Consider the following 19,528-nt stretch of genomic DNA (forward strand, 5'->3'; position numbering starts at 1 on the left):
TTGTTTACTACAATGCTCAGGATTTATTTCCCACTAGCAGCACTTCAGTACATTTCCACCTGTCTTATTTAAAATGAGTTTTGCAGACTAAAAGTGAAAGGCAGTGTGGCTTCAGGTGTTGGCTGAGGTTGAGTAAGCACAACACAATATATAATAATCAGGAAACACCTGACAACACGTTGCATATTGTGGGAACTTAGAGCCCGTCTCCAAGTCGGCACATATCAGGGTGAATTATACTGATATACTTTATAATACTTTTATACTATATAATTGTTACTTAAACTTAATTTACTGATAGCACTAACATTAATACGACTTAAAACAATGGGAAAGCTCCTCAGACCTGGATGAGAATGAGCAAACTTCTTTATTGTGGTCAATCAGCCAACAATTCTCTAAGAGAAATTGCTAATTTGAAAAGTAACAAAAGAAATCCCAAAAACCCAAGAAAAGAAAAAGCATCTTCATGAAGAGCATTGGCATGCAAAAACAAAAAAACCCTCAGGACGGTCCTGCAGAGTAACGGGATTTTTTACGCATACATTTTTTGACTTCAAAATTCTCCTCTATATATACGCTTCCAAGAGCCTCCTTATCGGTCCCCCTCCTTACAGACCCATTTTCATATCACCTTATCCTTATATCTCATATGTTTTTGTAACGTCCTGTTCCTTACAATCCCCTTGTTTTTCCTTTACCTTTTGCCCATATGCCCATTTATGGATTTTCCTCTCCTTAGTTCCCCGGGGCCCAGATCCGGAAGCCCCGGCCTGTGGCCCTGGGTCTTCTTCATCCGACATAACAATTATATCTAAACAACAATTTTGTTATTAAAAGTGTGCTTTAAAAAAAAGAGCCTCACTCCCTGGTCGAAGTTACTGTACATTTGCCTCTAAGTTTTTCCATGCCAGACGTCCTGAAGATTAATCCTTCATTCAGCTACAATGGGTGAGTTTCTCCTTTGCTATTTTCTTCTATACATGATTTTAATAATTATAAATCACTCTATGAGTCTGATTTTATGTCAAAAGTTATTATGTTAAAAGAAAGCTTTTATCTATTTGTCATCTTATATTGTCACTGTGGCTAAAACTCTTGCTAAACTATTGCTACTATACTGTTGTCATTATTGTTAAGCTATTGCTACTATAATGTTGCTTGTGTACATAAAAGTAAAAAATGGAGTTCTTTAATGACTCCTTTAAACTGCTAAAAGCTTCAACTTTGTTTTGATCGCATGTTTCATGTTATGATCCCAGCCTGTCCTTGCTCAGGCTGGAATTGTTCACCCTTATCTCAAGTTCCCCTTATCTCTCCTCAGACCCTTCGCCTCCAGGTCAGTCAGCTCATCCTAGTCGCCCTATCAGGTCTTCGCCTCACCATCCTCGTCCTTCTCCCTACCCCAGGCCAGTACCCGCTGAAGTCATGGAGACCTATCGCCGCTTCCAGCTACTTCATATCACCTATGAGCTCATTACGTGTCTGGAACAGCTCTGTTCTATGGCCCTGAGTCCCCTGTTTACACTCTTTCTTCTCCTGTCTGCTGAGTTACTATAATAAAGAGTCCCTCTTTTATTCACCCTCTGACTTCTGGTTAATAATATAAAATACAATAATAATATAATATAATAATAATAGTATAATGTATTCTCTTAAGGTTCAAGGATTTTTCACAACATCTCTCCCCCTCTGAGACTGCAAAAGTCTCAACAAAACCCAAGAACCTAACCACGACGACCACCCTAACACAAACGAGAAACAGAAACTAAAACAGACATAAAACACATAGAACATAAAACAAAAACACAAAATCCACAAAAACCAACAACGCACCAAAAACATACCCAGAACATAAAAACATACAACATCTCTCCCCCCCCCAACAACAACAATAAGCACAGTAGACCACAACACACGTGCCCTTCTCAAAAAGGTGAGCCAGGAGTGAGCGAAAAACCCTCATGATGCCAAATTGAGGGAAAATTCTCACTCTGCCCGCAAATATAGCGCGACAGTGAAATCAGTGTCACCAGGGTCACCGAAACATACAGCATAAACACATGAAAATCAAACAGTACTCGCATGGCATGGGAGTCGTCCTTATGACCACCACCAATAATGATTACAATGCATGGTTTGAATCCACCATGGCAAGGGGGCCCAAATGTGTCAGCCTGCGCGTAGGGAACCCCAAATGTTTCTGTTGCGATAAGCGTGAAAGTCTCGAGTTACAGGAACAACCGCATCTGAATCACCTCCTGTCCATGAGCATATGAACGTGGGCGGTTCCTTCATATCCTGTAGTCCTTGCTGCACATCTTGAGTGTGAGATGTCCAAAGTTTATATCCACAGAAGAATAGAGTACAGTACTGTCGTATGGCGGCCTGCCGTATACGGCGGGAAATAATATACGCATGTTTATATCTACGTCCATACGTTGAGGCCACACAAAGGGAACGACGTATCTCATATGTGTGCACCTGCAAAAGCAGTCCTTTGTCGAGAATATAATCATTCTGATGGCACGAATGAACCCACAGTCCATCAGGGAGGACTAGATCTGTGTTTGCAAGGATCAGTGTCCTTCAGCAACGTGAACCAGGTGTCAGCCGTCGGCGGGGAGGGGTATGTCAGCCAAGTCCCTCCAGATGAAGTTAGACTGGTCCACCTCGGTGTCCAGTTGCATGCGTTGCATGCATGTGTAGCAGAACCAGGCGTCGTCGAGGCGTCAAACAACACCCCGTGGGCTCGCCTCCAACCGTGCACAGGTGAGGGGTCGCTGGACTCGTCGCCGGCCTCTCTGTGGGCGCGACATGACCTGCACACAAAGCTCTGCAACCTTGACTGCAGTGGGGGTAGCTAACCTGAGAACACAAGAGTCTGTAGATATGGGTTAAATGCTTCACATAGCTTGACATTTCGCCTTCCATGCCTTCCATCTGTTCAAGCGATGGGCCCTTATTGGGTCCTCGTGTGAAAGCCACGGGCATTGGCCTGCCTGTCAGCATTTCATGAGTGTGTTATACGATTCGTCTGCGAACGCATTTTCATCAGAGCCAAAGGCAAAGCCTGTACCCAATTCAGACTGGTGCTAGCGCATATTTTTGCAATTTTCTCTTTCAACACGCCGTTGGCTCTTTCTACTCTTCCTTGTGAACTTGGGTGATAGACACATCCCATCTTATGATTAATGCACAATGCTTGCGCAAGGGCCTCAATTACTTTATCTACAAAATGAGGTCCATTATCTGAACTCAACTGATCTGGGATACCAAACCTCGGGATTACTTCCCTACACAAGAATTTTGCCACTGTTTTAGCATCATTCTTGGCACTGGCCACTGCTTCCACCCATCTACTGAACATGTCAATCACTACCAAAATGTATCGCTTCCCTTCTGCTTTTTCTGCCATATCCACAAAATCCATCATTAAGTGTCGAAACGGCCCTCTGGGTTCTGGAATGTGTCCTATTGGGGCTGTGAAATGCTTCCTGACATTTCTTTTAGCACATAGCTCACATGTTCTCAGTATTTTTCTACAAAGCTGGCTAGATATGGAGACCACCAATTTTTCCTGATAGTGTCTACTATCACCTTTTTGCTACAATGGTCTATCCCGTGGGCTTCCTTTATCAACATTGGTAATAGGGCTGTGGGTGCTACCCCTTGCTGTTGCTGCATTAGTACTGCTGATACAAAACCTTGTCTTTCTGACACGTATAGGTGAAATGGTTTGCTGTAATCTGGACTAGCCAGCGCTGGGGCTGAGGCTAGTGTGCACTTCAACATCTCGAATGCTGCTAGTGCTTCTGGAGTCCGTGTCAGCTGTGCATTGGGCTTAGCCTGATCTGTAGCTTTTATTATGTCTCTAAGTGGTTGTACTTTTAAGGCAAAGTCGCATATCCATGGTCTACTAACCCTGCCAAATGTGTTATGATCCCAGAAGGTATCTAGGGGTATGGATGAGATGCAACAACATGAAAGGATAAGGTTGGATTTTCTTTGGTGTGCACTGAATGTGGCAATCAATACAGGGGGGAGGAACACGAGCTGTGCCAAAACAAAGAAATAAGCAAAACAAAACCACTCTACCTTGAAATTAACCCTCTAACCTAAACTACAAAAGGAAAAGTAATAAGACAGAGCTTCAGCGTCAAACGATGCTCTAACTAACCTACACTACCTACCCCAAACAAAACGTACAGAGGGTGGCACACGCTCCTAACCTAATGTGTCTAATACAGGAATGCGTACCTATGTGTTGCACAATGTATGTCACTTGACGTACTTACCTGTCCACTTTCCCCAATATACACAATGTCACACACACAGGGCGAATGACCACTAATATACATACGCACGGTTTGAGGTCATGGTGCATCACGCATAGCTTGTACATGAGCCGTTAATATTTTTCGTGTTGTTCCTTCTAGAACTCGTCCTAAATATTCCACCTTTCTCTGGCAGAATTGTAGCTTCTCTTTACTAACCTTGTGCCCATTGTTTGCTAGGGCCTTCAGTACTGTTATTGAATCCTGTACACATTGTTCCTTTGTTTGGCTACAGATCAGTAAGTCATCAAAATACTGGACTATGAGTCTATCCATTTGTAAATTCACCAGATCTCTGGTCAGTACTTGGTTGAATATTGATGGACTTTCGCAATATCCTTCGGGCAGCCTTGTATAAGTATACTGTGGCCCACGATAAGTGACCGCAAACAAACAAGTGCTGAGAGTCAGGGTGCAATGGGACACTGAAAAAGGCTGAACATAGATCAATTACTGTGTACCATTTTGTTCCCACTGGAATATTTGATAACAAAGTGTGTGGATCTGGGACTACTGGAGTCTCGGCCACCACAATCTAATTGACTGGTCTCAAATCGTGGACCAATCTCCATTTGTCTGATTTAGGCTTCCTGACCGGAAAAATTGGAGTATTGCACTGACACCTAGTGGGGATTAAAACCCCTGCTTCTACTAACCCTTTAATAGTTGGCCCTATCCCCTCTCCCGCTTGTTTGGATAACTGGTATTGTCTTTGATAGGGTAGTGGAACATTGGGTCTGATTTGTATTTTTTCTAGCCCTGCTGATTTGACTAGTCCTACATCTGTTGCGTGCTTAGTCCATAGTTGTTCCGGAACTTCATCTAGTGCTTTAACTACATATTTTTCTGTTAACTCTTCCTCATCTGCTATTTGTGGCATCTGTACCTCTACTCCTACTCTTACTTGTATCTTTGTTTGCTGACTTACTAACATAGTAGTAGCTCCTAACTGCTCTGTCCCTTTATAATCTATCTTTAGAAATGTTTTGTCTTCTGACATATATACCCTAGAATTTCTCGTCGCGTTCCATTTCTCTACCCTTCTTGCTTCTCTCATCATAGGCCCTAAATCTTTTGATTCAAAACCTTGCCCAATCATCAGGGAGATGTGGGAGACTGCGTCCCCTACTTGATACCATTCGTGAATCTGTTCAGGGAGTATAGCATATGCAGCTACTCCTTGCCGACCAAGTATTATGCTGTCCGTGCTGATGACATATTTTCTTCCTTCTAGTTGTTCTTCCCATAATGATGCGTATTCTTCATCTTTTCCCCCTTCATCATATTTCAGGGTACAATGCCATGGTCCTCTAGCCTCACGGCAATCTGGGCGTATGTAGTTTAACCATGGTTTCCATTCTGAATATTCTTTCCATATTTGTGATGTATTTTTGTCTCTGACTTCCATCCAATCCACTTTGTCCAGCTCTGTCATTTCCTCTTCTTGGCTTACTACTAGGTATTGTCGAGCTAACACTTCTGGCAGTGTTATCCACACTCCTGTTGGCCCACAGTGTATTTTTGCTCCTAGTTTGCAGAGCACATCTCTTCCAAGAAGATTAGCTGGAGTGTCTGGGGAATAAAGTAGAGGTGCTTGCACTACTATTCCTTCTACAGTAATCCATTGTGGCTCAGTAAATCGTAGAGTCTGAGTTTTTCCTGAGAAGCCTACTGTCTTTATTGCTCTACGTGTGAGGGGAAGCTTTGCACCTTCTTTTCCAATGCTTGTAAATGTTGCTCCTGTATCAACCAGGAATGGGGCCTGTACTTCATTTCCAATTCCTACCACAATTGTTGGCTCTTGTGCAGGGTGCAGTGAGATGGTACACTGCACCAGCTCCCCCTCTGGCTTCTCTAGGCCTCTTCACATTCCTCCTGGAGCTGGGCCCAGTGGGCTCCCTCCAGGTGGTACTGGGGCTTGTCCTTGAAACCCTGGGCCCATCCATTGGCCTGCCCAATTTCCCGCTCCTTGTGAGGTTGCTGCGGGTACTTGCTGCATTCCTGACTGCCCTGCTCCTTGTTGAAACGTTGGAGCAGGCGTCTGTCCAGGCATCAGTTGTCTTCCTTGGTTTCCCATGGCCCCTCCTAGTGCTCCATACTGTAAGTAGGGACAATCATATCTTACGTGACCTAGGTTATTGCAATTCCAGCAGATTTTTCCCTGTCCTACTGCTCCCCAGGCCGGTCTCTGTGGAGGCTGTCTTCCTTGTCCTCCTCTTCCCCGACCTCTGGTCGGTCCCCATCCACGTTGCAGAGGTGCATACTGAGGACTCACAGGATAACTTGTTGGGTATCCCATGGGATACTGTATCATAGTTGGGTGCACCGGCTGTGTCTGTGTCACCACCTGTGGCGCTCCCCCATCTTGGGGTGGTGCTACCTGCACTGCAGCTGGGGCGATCATTACTGCCGCCTGTTTGGTGTATTCTTTATCCTCCTTCTTCTTCTTATCGTGGCTTTCTTGTTTGTTTCTCGTCAGTTCCCCCAGTTGTGCCTTGTGCAGTTGCACCAACAAGTTCTCTTCAGCCTTCTTTGCCTCCTTTTTCCTTTTCCTGTGAAGTTCTGTATAGTGTATCACGTTTGCCTCGAAGGTGGCCCATGGCAAAGTGTTTAAACCCACTACCGTCTCCAGCTGGTCTTGAACTTCTGCTGGCAGTGCCCTTTTCAACATGAGCTTGAACAGATTCATACTTGCGGGCGTTTCATCCCACGAGGCTCCCATTTCCTCCCTCCAAGACTCCTGGAGTTTCAATATAAACTGGGCAACTCCCTCTTCTTCATCCAGCTTTAGTTTCTCCACTTTGCCCGGATCGGCTTTAGTTGGATATGCTTCCCTTAGCTGTTCCCACAAACGGTTTCTGAATGGGCCAAAAGTTATTCCATCTGCTCTTGAGTCGTTTGCTTCTTTTCCTAGTCCAGCGAGGCCGAACATTTCTATCATTTTTGCCTTCCCAACTGTCTGGCATAGAATTACCTTCAGGTCACCCAAGGCCAGACTCTGTCCCATTGTCTGTTCCTCAAACTTTGTGATCCATTTCTGTGCCCCTTCACACACACTTGGCAGTCTTTTTACTAATCCAGTCACATCCATGAAGGTCCATGGCACATAATGTATTTGCTGTCCTTTGACTATTAGAGGATACTGTGCTGCCATCTTTGGCATTGTATATTCGTCCAGCTCGGTTGCTGCTGCTCCATGCGACTCAGGCTCATCTATCTCCCCCTCTTCGTCGCTGGAGGTTTCAGTTTCTTCTTCATCCACCTCCCTTTGTTGGCTTTGAGCCTGTGACCGTGTGATCACGTCTTCGGTCCTGTAGCAGTTTCCACTTCGCTTTATCTCTTTTGTCTCTCATGGTGGGCTTGGCTCTCTTTCCTTGTTTTACTCTTTCGGTTGCTTTTGCTATCTTTTCTTCTTGTTCTTGCAACCTTTTCTCCAGGCCTTTACATATTGCTGCTGTGGTTTCTTCTTTTTCATATTGTAGGCCTCTTATCCTTTGCTCGGCACGCTTCTGTTCTTCCTTTAGGTCTCCTCTCAACTCCTCCACCCGCATTTCCAGGTGAGATGTGTGTTCTTTTAGTTCCTGCATTGTCTCATCTGCCGTACAACTTTGTTTCAGAACTATTTTAATGGCTTCATCTTGTTCTTTGCCTGGCCATAGGTTTACCTGCCCTAGTGAGGTTGATTGCACTTCTCCATCTATCCTCACTTTCATGCTTCTGTTGTCAGGCTGAGATTTCTCGTCTTCTGGGCCCATCCCTTGGGATACTTCCTCCTCATTTTCTGTAGCCAGGGAGGTCTGTGACTGCTGTTCAGCAGATCTCTCCACCCCTTCGTCCACAGTTTCCACTCCTCCTTTTTCTTCCTTCCCTCGGTGGTGCTCTCCTTGTCCTCCCGCTCTGAGGACCCTTTTGGCGTGAGTTTCCAGCTTATCCAGAGATTCGTGCAGTCTATCCATCACTGCACTCTGTTCTTCCCAATGTATATCCTGCATTCGCCTTCTACTTGCCCAGTAGGCCTCGTCCATCCTCCTCATCTGATATTTCCTTGAGGCTGGTGTGCTGTATGCACGTATATATTGCGATTGGGGATGCCCTGCCAGCCATTCCGTGTTTATAGCTTCTGTCTGTTGGAGAGATAGGTGAGGATGTTCTTTCCCCCACTGGGCATTAATATCTGATCATCCCAGTGCAACTGGTATCCACCGCCTTCGTCCATTTCCTGTTGATTTTCTTTTCCTTCTTCTTTTGTAGTCTCTCTTGGGTGTTCTGAGCTCCCTTTTTTCTCATCTTTGTGTCTTAGAATCTCATTCTCCTCCCTCTGGCTACCTTCTTCTGAGGAAGGATGATAGGGCTCTTCATACTTGTTCATAGTATCTCCTTTTTCTGCTGACATTTGTCGGATTAGTCCTTTGACTTGTCCACCCGTGATTTCCAGTTCTATTTCTTGTGCTTCACCTTCCTGTCCCGTATTTATTACGGGGTATATTCCATGATAATCGGTCATCCTTTGTTCGTTGTACGGCGGGGGTATGAGCTGCTCCACCCATTCGCCTGATGGTGGGGCTGTAGCCTTGTCTTTCTCCTGTTCTTTACTCTGCGGGTTTTTTAGCTTCTCTTCCCTTCTTCTCTTTCCTTCCTGTTCAAACCACTCCACTATCTCCCATTTCTTCATAATTTTATCTATACTCTCTTTTTTCGCTACCCCCCAGCATTCTATTCTTTCCCTCATCTTTTTACATTTCCCTTCATCAAATGTCCCACTTTCAGGCCACTGCAACTCTCCCCTTGTCCGGTCTTGCCACTTTTTAATGTACTTTCTGATTTCTTTTTCAGCATCCTTGTGCCTCATTATTATAATTGCAGCTGGAGTAATCAGGCTTTTTCCCTTCTCCATCATGCACCCCTATCTCGCCCCTGTGGCACTGTCACGTGATACTGGATTTCTGTGTACTGTTGACTACTTCAGCTGAAAGTTTACTCTTTTTCTGGTAAACGTGGTTGTGCAGGAGTCCTTCTAGTATGGCTCCCAAGAGAAACAAGGCAGATATTAGGATCTCAAAGTATACGTACAAAAAGTACAACTTTTAATTCAATAGTTATACTTAACAATGGATTAAAATCAATCAACTACATAATCAACCAAGTATTGACCCATCCCATAATTTAATTCACTAATCAATCAGATAAATACCAGTTATTCAATTAATTAATTAATCCAATCCAGATTAAATTTAAATTGTTTCAGTCACTCTGTAATTTCTCCCAACAGGTTTATTATTCCTCATCTAACGCCTCATTTATAACATCATGTAATAGTGTGTCTTCTAGTCGGTTAGAGAATGCCCCAGATTGGAAAGAAAACAATCTCTTGTTTTGGTTACACGTATCAGGGCGATTCAAGGCCTTACTGGCACAGAGTTACAGAGGCCAAAATAATTTTGCTGTAATAAAACACTACAGTAAACACAAGCCATGAGCTAATGAAGAACTCAAGATCATAGCCACACGTCTTAGCTTCCAAAAAACATTTTTTCTAAAGTCAAAGAGACCCAAGAGTGGATTTTATATGAATATTTTACACTAAGCAGTAATATTTGCTCAAGAAAAACACGGAAAAGCTATTCTGTGTGTGTGTTTTCTAGGATTGCGCAACACACCTTAAGAGTTATTATCACTGGCAGCCCCCCCTGCCAGATGGCCCTTATCACCCCAACTGCCACACACACACACAACTGCCAAACAAACGGAAGGTGTTCTGAATACAATGGAGAACCGTCATTGGCCTTTAAGCTGTCTATCTCTACTCTACGGGCACCTATTGGCTCATGTGGGGCCTTGTTTTATTCCTAGGAGTCTGGACTACAATTCTGACACCGACTTGTAGTTTTCTAATCCTCCAATAAAAAGTGGGAGATGAACTTCTACTTACGGTTTCCGGTCAGAACAGTGATGATTGTGAGGCGAGCAAAGTGATGTGGATAATACGGTGGAGATATTCCAACTCCCCTGGATTCTTGGGAATCTAAGAATATGAAAATCTATAATATTTGTTATGAAAGAAATCACTCCAGTGAGGAAAAAAGGAAGAGCTTAAAGGCAAGTAAACCAACTGAACTAGCGCCGCCTAGTTCAGGTAACAATCACCTTCATCACACCTGTACGACCACTATAAATCATATTATGCTTTGTGTGTGGGCTTAATAAATAAAACATGACCGTGTATTTAGAGGATCTAATGCACAAAAGTTACAATGAAGTTAATGCAGCCTCATCCCCTAGCGGTGCTCGTAATACTGGGCGAAGCTGTGCGTATCCGTGACGTTGTTACTAAGAGGAATTATAACTCAAATGCAGGATGATGATGACTGTTCTTGACTATAAAATGCAACAAAATAATTCTCTTTTCTCGTTTTACTCAGGATATTAACTGCTCTTCATGCAATCCTTTGTGTGTGTAGCCGGATGCGCTGAATCGTGCGTATCGTGCCGTGTTCTACTGTAACAGAGTACAAGAACTTCTTTACATACGTCCGGATTTTTGAACTTACCCTTTCCAATTTTATTCCGTTATATTTCCACTAAGCATCTTCGTTACTTGTTACTACAGACTAAAACCAGACAAATGCCATAAGGGAGATTACACTGCTCCTCGACTGGATTGCGTTACGCACGTCCGCACGCTCCATGGAAAAGCACAAGTGCACGCAGCGTGCACGCGCTGTCAGAGCTGGAAAGAGCGCAAAAACACCCAACCGCGGTGAAATGTCACAATTCTTGTTCCTACAGTTACAGCACAAACAAAACATTAATGCAAACACTCCATGCACTACTTCATAACATAATAATCATTACACTGGTCTTTGTCTTGTCGATATTATTATTTGTTCATTTTATTTATTTATTCATTTATTTTTTGATGACTACATACTGGACACACTGTGGAGACTGCACACATACATGAACTGATCTATTCAAATTTGTCTATTCTGCCCTTTTACATAATACCATAATTTTTCTGACTATGTAGTCATATAATATAACCCTCTTGCTTTAATTTCACACTGAGGCCTAAACTCTGCTCCTAGCTTGCCTAAAATCACTCTCAATCACAATCAAATTCACAATCACTGAATTTTACTTCTTATTTCTACTTCAGCTTTTTTAAGTACAGTATATATCAAATACTTTGAGACGTTTTGCTTAATTATCATAAAAGGTGTTATATTATTATATATGCTGAAATATTCTACCAAAATCTTTTTCTAGTATGATACTTGCACTTTTATTCAAGTATTGTTTTCTACTACTTTATACAATACTGGTGTCATGCTTACTTACCTCTGTTCTTTACTTACCCACACACCACACTTTTACTACATCAAACAGCAACCTGAATCATCATTCGGTTCAGCAATGTCCATGACTGATCCATACACAGTTTGCACATTACCGTGCACTTATCACGTGTGTGCTTGTGTGTTTACGTACACTAATCAAGTGTATACTTATTTTCTACTTGTGGGTTCATATATTTATCTATGTACACACGTACACTTATCACGTGTGTGCTTATTTTCTACTTGTGGGTTCATATATTTATCTATGTACACACGTACACTTATCACCGTGTACTTATATTGTGTACTTATATTGTGTATTTATCTTGTGTATTTATCTATGTACATACACTTATCACATACATATATTATCCACTTATTATCATATTCAGATTATTATACACAGATTATCATCTACAGATTATCATCTACAGATTATCATCTACAGATTATCATCTACAGATTATCATATACAAATGATCATATACAAATGATCATATACAAATGATCATATACAAATGATCATATACAAATTATCATCTACACAATACCGGGGGCCCCCCTTTTTCACCGTCCCTACCAAGCAGACCTGTCTCAACCAACAGCGGTATCTAGGAACTAACGCGTTTTTACCACCTGCCGTCCTGCCCCGGTCCGTGAGTCCGTGCCGTCCTGCCCCGGCCCAGTACACACACCGGAGGATACGCTCCAGGAATTTTATCGTGCACTTTACCACCTGCCGTCCTGCCCCGGTCGTGAGTTTAATAGCACTCACGCCGGAGGATACGCTCCAGGAATTTTATCATGCGCTTTACTACCACCTGCCGTCCTGCCCCGGTCGTGAGTCCGCGCCGTCCTGCCCCGGTCCAGTACTCACACCGGAGGATACGCTCCAGGAATTTTATCCAGGCCTAACTACTACATAGTACACTCATGAGATTTTTCACACACACACACACACAGTCACACATCAAAACCTTATCCTGTTATGTGGCTTTCCCTTTGTTATTTCTCATCCAGCTCTTTATCTCACCCTTAGGGGTTCTTATCTCGAGGGTGTCTGTCTGCTCTCCTTCCCCCGGGGCCAATCCCCCCTTTCAGGCCACAGATTCACTATACACAGACATTTGAGTTTAACAGGCGTCTGCTCACCTTGTTATTTATGGCCGGCCTCTGTAGCCTGTCAGAGAGAGCGGTCCCGGTTCTGGAGGCAGTTCACACCGTCCCTGCAGAGGTCGCTTCGTGGTCGCCATTAAATATGTGGGAACTTAGAGCCCGTCTCCAAGTCGGCACATATCAGGGTGAATTATACTGATATACTTTATAATACTTTTATACTATATAATTGTTACTTAAACTTAATTTACTGATAGCACTAACATTAATACGACTTAAAACAATGGGAAAGCTCCTCAGACCTGGATGAGAATGAGCAAACTTCTTTATTGTGGTCAATCAGCCAACAATTCTCTAAGAGAAATTGCTAATTTGAAAAGTAACAAAAGAAATCCCAAAAACCCAAGAAAAGAAAAAGCATCTTCATGAAGAGCATTGGCATGCAAAAACAAAAAAACCCTCAGGACGGTCCTGCAGAGTAACGGGATTTTTTACGCATACCTTTTTTGACTTCAAAATTCTCCTCTATATATACGCTTCCAAGAGCCTCCTTATCGGTCCCCCTCCTTACAGACCCATTTTCATATCACCTTATCCTTATATCTCATATGTTTTTGTAACGTCCTGTTCCTTACAATCCCCTTGTTTTTCCTTTACCTTTTGCCCATATGCCCATTTATGGATTTTCCTCTCCTTAGTTCCCCGGGGCCCAGATCCGGAAGCCCCGGCCTGTGGCCCTGGGTCTTCTTCATCCGACATAACAATTATATCTAAACAACAATTTTGTTATTAAAAGTGTGCTTTAAAAAAAGAGCCTCACTCCCTGGTCGAAGTTACTGTACATTTGCCTCTAAGTTTTTCCATGCCAGACGTCCTGAAGATTAATCCTTCATTCAGCTACAATGGGTGAGTTTCTCCTTTGCTATTTTCTTCTATACATGATTTTAATAATTATAAATCACTCTATGAGTCTGATTTTATGTCAAAAGTTATTATGTTAAAAGAAAGCTTTTATCTATTTGTCATCTTATATTGTCACTGTGGCTAAAACTCTTGCTAAACTATTGCTACTATACTGTTGTCATTATTGTTAAGCTATTGCTACTATAATGTTGCTTGTGTACATAAAAGTAAAAAATGGAGTTCTTTAATGACTCCTTTAAACTGCTAAAAGCTTCAACTTTGTTTTGATCGCATGTTTCATGTTATGATCCCAGCCTGTCCTTGCTCAGGCTGGAATTGTTCACCCTTATCTCAAGTTCCCCTTATCTCTCCTCAGACCCTTCGCCTCCAGGTCAGTCAGCTCATCCTAGTCGCCCTATCAGGTCTTCGCCTCACCATCCTCGTCCTTCTCCCTACCCCAGGCCAGTACCCGCTGAAGTCATGGAGACCTATCGCCGCTTCCAGCTACTTCATATCACCTATGAGCTCATTACGTGTCTGGAACAGCTCTGTTCTATGGCCCTGAGTCCCCTGTTTACACTCTTTCTTCTCCTGTCTGCTGAGTTACTATAATAAAGAGTCCCTCTTTTATTCACCCTCTGACTTCTGGTTAATAATATAAAATACAATAATAATATAATATAATAATAATAGTATAATGTATTCTCTTAAGGTTCAAGGATTTTTCACAACAATATACAGTATCTAAAACGATTTAGCGTTTATTTAATGAACACATCTGCATGTGTATTGATATTCACACGTGTAATGATAACTGAAGCAGTATAGGTCATGTGTACAGCGATTATAAAGAGCTGCACAAGCAAATAAATATTTATACTCAGTTTTGATGGACATGCGCAATATGCCTAGGAACATTTTGCTCCAAACATATCTTAATAAGATCAATGTGAAATTCTGTTTTATTTGTGGCATCTGTAATGAATATGTAGCACAGGGTTGCTGTCTTCTTCCATCATTGTCATCATCATCATCATCATCATCATCATCATCATCATCGTCGTCGTCATCAGCTCATCACTGGCTTTTGCATGAGAGCTCAGTTGGGATCTGTTTGCTGTCCATATACACATCAGCTCATACCCTCTCTCTCTCTCGCTCTCTCTCTCGCTCTCTCTCTCTCTCGCTCTCTCTTTCTAAAGCTTAATCTTGACATGTCGCTTCCACCATTCCAGTCAGCCTGTGAAAGATTCTGTTGTCATCTCCATATTCGTATTATTATCTCATGTCACTTTCTGCCTCTGAATGAAAGATAGTGAGTGTGTGAAAGCTTAAAAAAGACATCTGTAATGTTACAGCAGTGACAGCTTGACAGATGAAGTCTATGTATTTTATTTTCCAATCTATTTATATATATATATACACACTGTCCTAATTTTTTTTTTTTTTTATCCACAGTGAAGGTGATTTTTCTATTTACGAATATCAGCACTATTAAATTAACACTATGTAAACAGGCTTTTAGTTTTCCTGTTGTTAATAAAAGGAATCTGACACTCAGAAACATATAGAACTCGGCTTGTTCTTCTATTTTATTTCTAAACGTCGTTAATGTTTTGAATGTTTTTCAGATTATAAAAAAAAAAAAAAAAACATTGAAAAACAGAGTTATTACTGCAGAGTTATTACTGACTGTTTTCATGGTGTGCAGGTACTTTGTGCTGCATAAACTGAGGAACTTGAAGTTTTTGGACAGCAGGAGAGTGACTCCGTCTGAACATCTGGAGGCACAGTCCCGCGGCGCCTTCATGAAGGTGGTCAAGCCCAAAACTGAGCAGGTCCGTGTCTACTTATTTCCCTTTTCTTTACAATAATAGAACAGCCATGAGGCTGGCATTGTGCCTTAAGGCAGTATTAAATGTAAGATGTGATAGCTTAGTGGTTAAAGTGTTGGGTCACTGATCAGAAGGTTATGAGTTTAAATCCCAGGTCCAACAAGCTGTCACTGCTGGGCCACTGAGAAAGGCTCTTAACCCTTAGTTGTATAAAATAAGATTAAGTGTAACTTGCTCTGGACAAAGGCATCTGCCATATCTCAGAAATGTAATGTAAATGAAAAATAATGAATTATGTTGTGAAGGTTGCATCTAAACATTTGATAGATCATAGAAGTTCTGCATCAGCAAGTAATAAATCGCGAGACTGTAGAGTGTCTAATCTTTATATAATGACATTTAGTCTTCATGATTTGACGTCTTTGATTAGTTTTACAGTGGAATTTTTAGTTGTCTTTGCCGCTCGTCACATCGTAGATCACTAACTAGCTGTACTTAATCCTATGGAGTCTGTAACTCAGAGCTACTTTTTTTATAGCTACATTATATTCTGGAGCTTAGAGTCATGGCAGCATTTGTCATTTCCACTAACTCTGCATTGGCTTTCAAATTAATATGAAATGAAATTCCACTGTGAAATGCTGAGTGTAAAAAAGAAGCTCTCTCTCTCTCTCTCTCTCTCTCTCTCTCTCCCTCTTTTTTTTTTTTTAGATGCTATCAGTTAAAAAAAACTTGACCGATAGAACTTGAGTTTTTTTCTGAGGGCATTTTATTTTCTTATTTATCTGTACCTGCATTAGTTACGCCTCCCTTTGACCTTTCTAAAAAAAATAAATACAATATATAGAAATAAATAAAAGTAAATAAAATACAGCAGAGTAAACAACTTCTTAATGTCTTCTGCTGTATATGTTCGACTCTTTGATGCCATGCTTCTTCTGTCCTGTTCTCTTTCAACAGCACATGTAGGCCTCACATTAGATACACTGGACATCGTCATGCTCCCATTCACTTTATACACACACACACACACACACACACACACACACACACACACTTTTTCCTCCCATACATGTTTTTCAGATACATTTCCACTTCCAAAATTGTTTTCTAATCTTATTTCTTTTATTTTGCCCACCCTTCTCTTATTTTTTGCCTTCTGCTCCAGGGCATATAAACGAACAACTTCACTAAGATCTGATTCCATGTAATTGTGCAGTCTTAAAATATTTATGTTGTGGTTTCGGCTTTATCGCAGCACCATCCCCAGAGCTGCATGCTGGATTTGAAAGGTAAATATGGTGGTAGGTTTGGCAAGAACAAAGCGGTCTCCTGACAGGGGCTGCTCTCATGAGTCAACATGGGATTTCCTATAGTGCAAAAGGAGCAGATCATTCATCATCACATTGAGGCAAGCAGTTAATGTCTGGTTTCAAGATGTCGACGTCGCTTATTTTATTCAACGTTAAAGTTGCGAAACAGAACGGCAAATCACTATGATGAGTGAGGCTGATTCTGGCATGTTTGGAGTTGGTTAGTTACAAACTATTGAATGATGTATTGTGTCATGATTCTACCGGAATAAACTAAACCAATTCTGGCTACACATCATAGATTTATTTATTTATTTATTTATTTATTTTTTAAACATTTATGAAATATGTGTTATCGGGACCTCACAATCAATTGAATTTAACGCAATAGACCTGAAACACGGTGAAGTAGTAAAGCTGTACATTTCTTTAAAGCCATTTTAACAGCACACCTCAATAGAAGCAGATATGTTAGAAAACTCAGTCAGGTCTCTGCACTGCTCCATGCACTTAACTGGATTAAACTCTGCTTTAATGCTCTGAAGGCGCGCTCCTCTGCACAATAGGTGCCTTTGTGGGGCTCGTTTTGAGAGGCAGATAGGGAAAGTCGGCCACGTCGGAGAGTCCCGTGCTCGTGCCCGCTCCGACTGTCATGCCAGCACTTCCCCAGCGTTTGTTTTGAATTAGATAAGACATAATGTGGCAGCCACAACAAGCTCTGTGGGCCATGTGTATTCCCCAGCTCTAATTGGCTTCATCATCACGCCGATTGTCTGCTGACCAATAGTGCAGGTCACCAATTAACAAGCTGCGGAGACAAGCTAGCACCGAGCACAGCCGCCTGAAGATGATGGCATAATTAGTTATTTGTGTTTGCTTTGATGTTCCATCCAGCGGGGTGTCTTACATTGAAAGACACGCTGGTTTTAACCATGTTACAGCAGCCTGTAATTAGCACATTCAATTTCACAAATTTCTCATTCATCTTCAGTGCAGTGCGCAGAGTAGAAGAGCTGGAGATGTAGAGCAGTATTCAGAAATGAATCATAGATAACCATATATCTGAAATATTATTGCAAATGTTTACTTTTGTAATATAATAAATGATATAAAAAAAATTTTTATTCTGTATATTTTGGCCACTAAAAATATAGTTTAGAATGTTATGTGGAAAAAACACAGGCCAGACCAGACCGCGTAATACAACTCATGTTACATTTTCTCTTGAAAACAATGCCCTTTCTGTATAATGATATTAAAGTGTGTTTAATGTGCACCTAATGCATGACCATGGCTTTTAATTTTTTTGGCAAAAAGCCCTTTTCTCATTAATCTTAATCATGTCTCACAGAAAAGATACACTTCCATGTAAACCCATGTTTAAATCCCCCAAAACATTGTGCCTTGTTTCTTCTTTGGAGCCTGTTAGAAGCAGACAGAAAGCACACCAGTTAAAACTGGGATTCCGGCAGACTGGTTACATTTATTCTAATGACAGCTACAGATTATACAAAGCCTTATTTTATTTGTGTACCTGTAGCACACCGTTGTCAAAACGCACAACAGTCACGTATCTCGCTTCAAAGTGGTCGACAAATATGGCCGCCACGGCCTCCAATTCCAATAACTAGATTTTAAAAAACTTCTAATATAGCCTTCAAAATTACTGAAATCTGTTTTGCATACCAGTGGTCTGGGTTTTCTAAGATTTGTACAAATATAAATGGGAAAAAGTTTCCAATTTGATGCAGCTCATGACAACAGGACCACAGGGGAAAGTTTAACCCTAAAGAGCTCATCCGTGTGTTTAACGTTGTTTTGCATGAAGACACTAAACATTTAAGAATTTGACGTGGAAGTCTGATGGACTGGAATGTATTAGCTTTGACGTACCATCTAGTGAACTTGGCATTTAAAGCTCCAGATGTGTCTATAATACTCAGGTGAGTGTTTGAAGAAGAGTGCCTGCTTGTGCAGATGCAGGCAAAGTCAAGTGTTAAGTATAAGCCAGATCCCTCTGCTTCACGTCAAGGCCATATCTCGCCACCCCAGCGTAGGTTATTTTCTTCTAACTATATACCCTGTCGTGTTTTATTTCTTATATATCACTCGAAAAGCCGTGTCAAGAAATGCATGCTCACCTTCCCACTAGACAGGAAAGCGAATGCAATCAATATTCCTTTGATGTTTAGTCAGCTTGTGTAGCACATATGTTACTGACATAAAGTGTTCACGTTATAGTAGTTATAAATTATAAAATCTGGAAAAAAAAAGCAGACTGGTGAAGGAAATTGTATAATGTTCATCTGGGGTCATTTGCCCAGAAAGTTTGTGAACCCTTTGCCTAATGTGTCTGTTAAAGCAGCAGATTTACTGAAAAGCTCATACACGGTTCATTTTTTTGTGTCGGCAAAATGGTTAATCATACCATTTAGAGGTCGATGTGAACTTTTGAGAGCTTTGAATCGCATTAAAATTGAGTGTGACCACGATTGAAGCTGCTTTTCAATCATGACATTATGGCATTACATTCTGGAACGCCACATGGTTTGCATCAAACTCCAGCACACTTTAATACAATATGAATACCATAACGTTTGAACGTTTTGACCTTTTCCAAGACTCTAAAATTGTATCCAGAGAGTTTGAAACCCAGATTGCTTAACAGAAAGCATCTTTATTGTTTT

General features: G+C 41.6%; 1 protein-coding gene and 2 long non-coding RNA genes across 5 annotated transcripts in view; 2 read left to right on the plus strand and 1 right to left on the minus strand.

Moving 5' to 3' along the window:
- lrmda (leucine rich melanocyte differentiation associated) overlaps positions 1–19,528 on the plus strand; it is a 250,089-nt gene that overhangs the window by 156,330 nt on the left and 74,231 nt on the right. For all 3 annotated transcript variants that reach the window (XM_060872356.1, XM_060872358.1, XM_060872357.1), the window contains exon 5: positions 15,405–15,531. In XM_060872356.1, the coding sequence (XP_060728339.1) occupies positions 15,405–15,531 (127 nt within the window). The remainder of the gene's footprint in view (positions 1–15,404; positions 15,532–19,528) is intronic.
- LOC132847246 (uncharacterized) lies at positions 352–10,360 on the minus strand. Its single transcript, XR_009648611.1, has 2 exons — positions 10,267–10,360; positions 352–2,868 (listed from the first exon to the last, which is right to left on the minus strand). It is a non-coding gene; the product is annotated as an uncharacterized LOC132847246 (long non-coding RNA).
- Positions 11,053–14,327, plus strand: LOC132847245 (uncharacterized). Its single transcript, XR_009648610.1, has 2 exons — positions 11,053–13,696; positions 14,070–14,327. It is a non-coding gene; the product is annotated as an uncharacterized LOC132847245 (long non-coding RNA).

This window comes from Tachysurus vachellii, chromosome 6 (assembly GCF_030014155.1).
Source record: "Tachysurus vachellii isolate PV-2020 chromosome 6, HZAU_Pvac_v1, whole genome shotgun sequence".
In the NCBI taxonomy this organism is placed as follows: domain Eukaryota; kingdom Metazoa; phylum Chordata; class Actinopteri; order Siluriformes; family Bagridae; genus Tachysurus; species Tachysurus vachellii.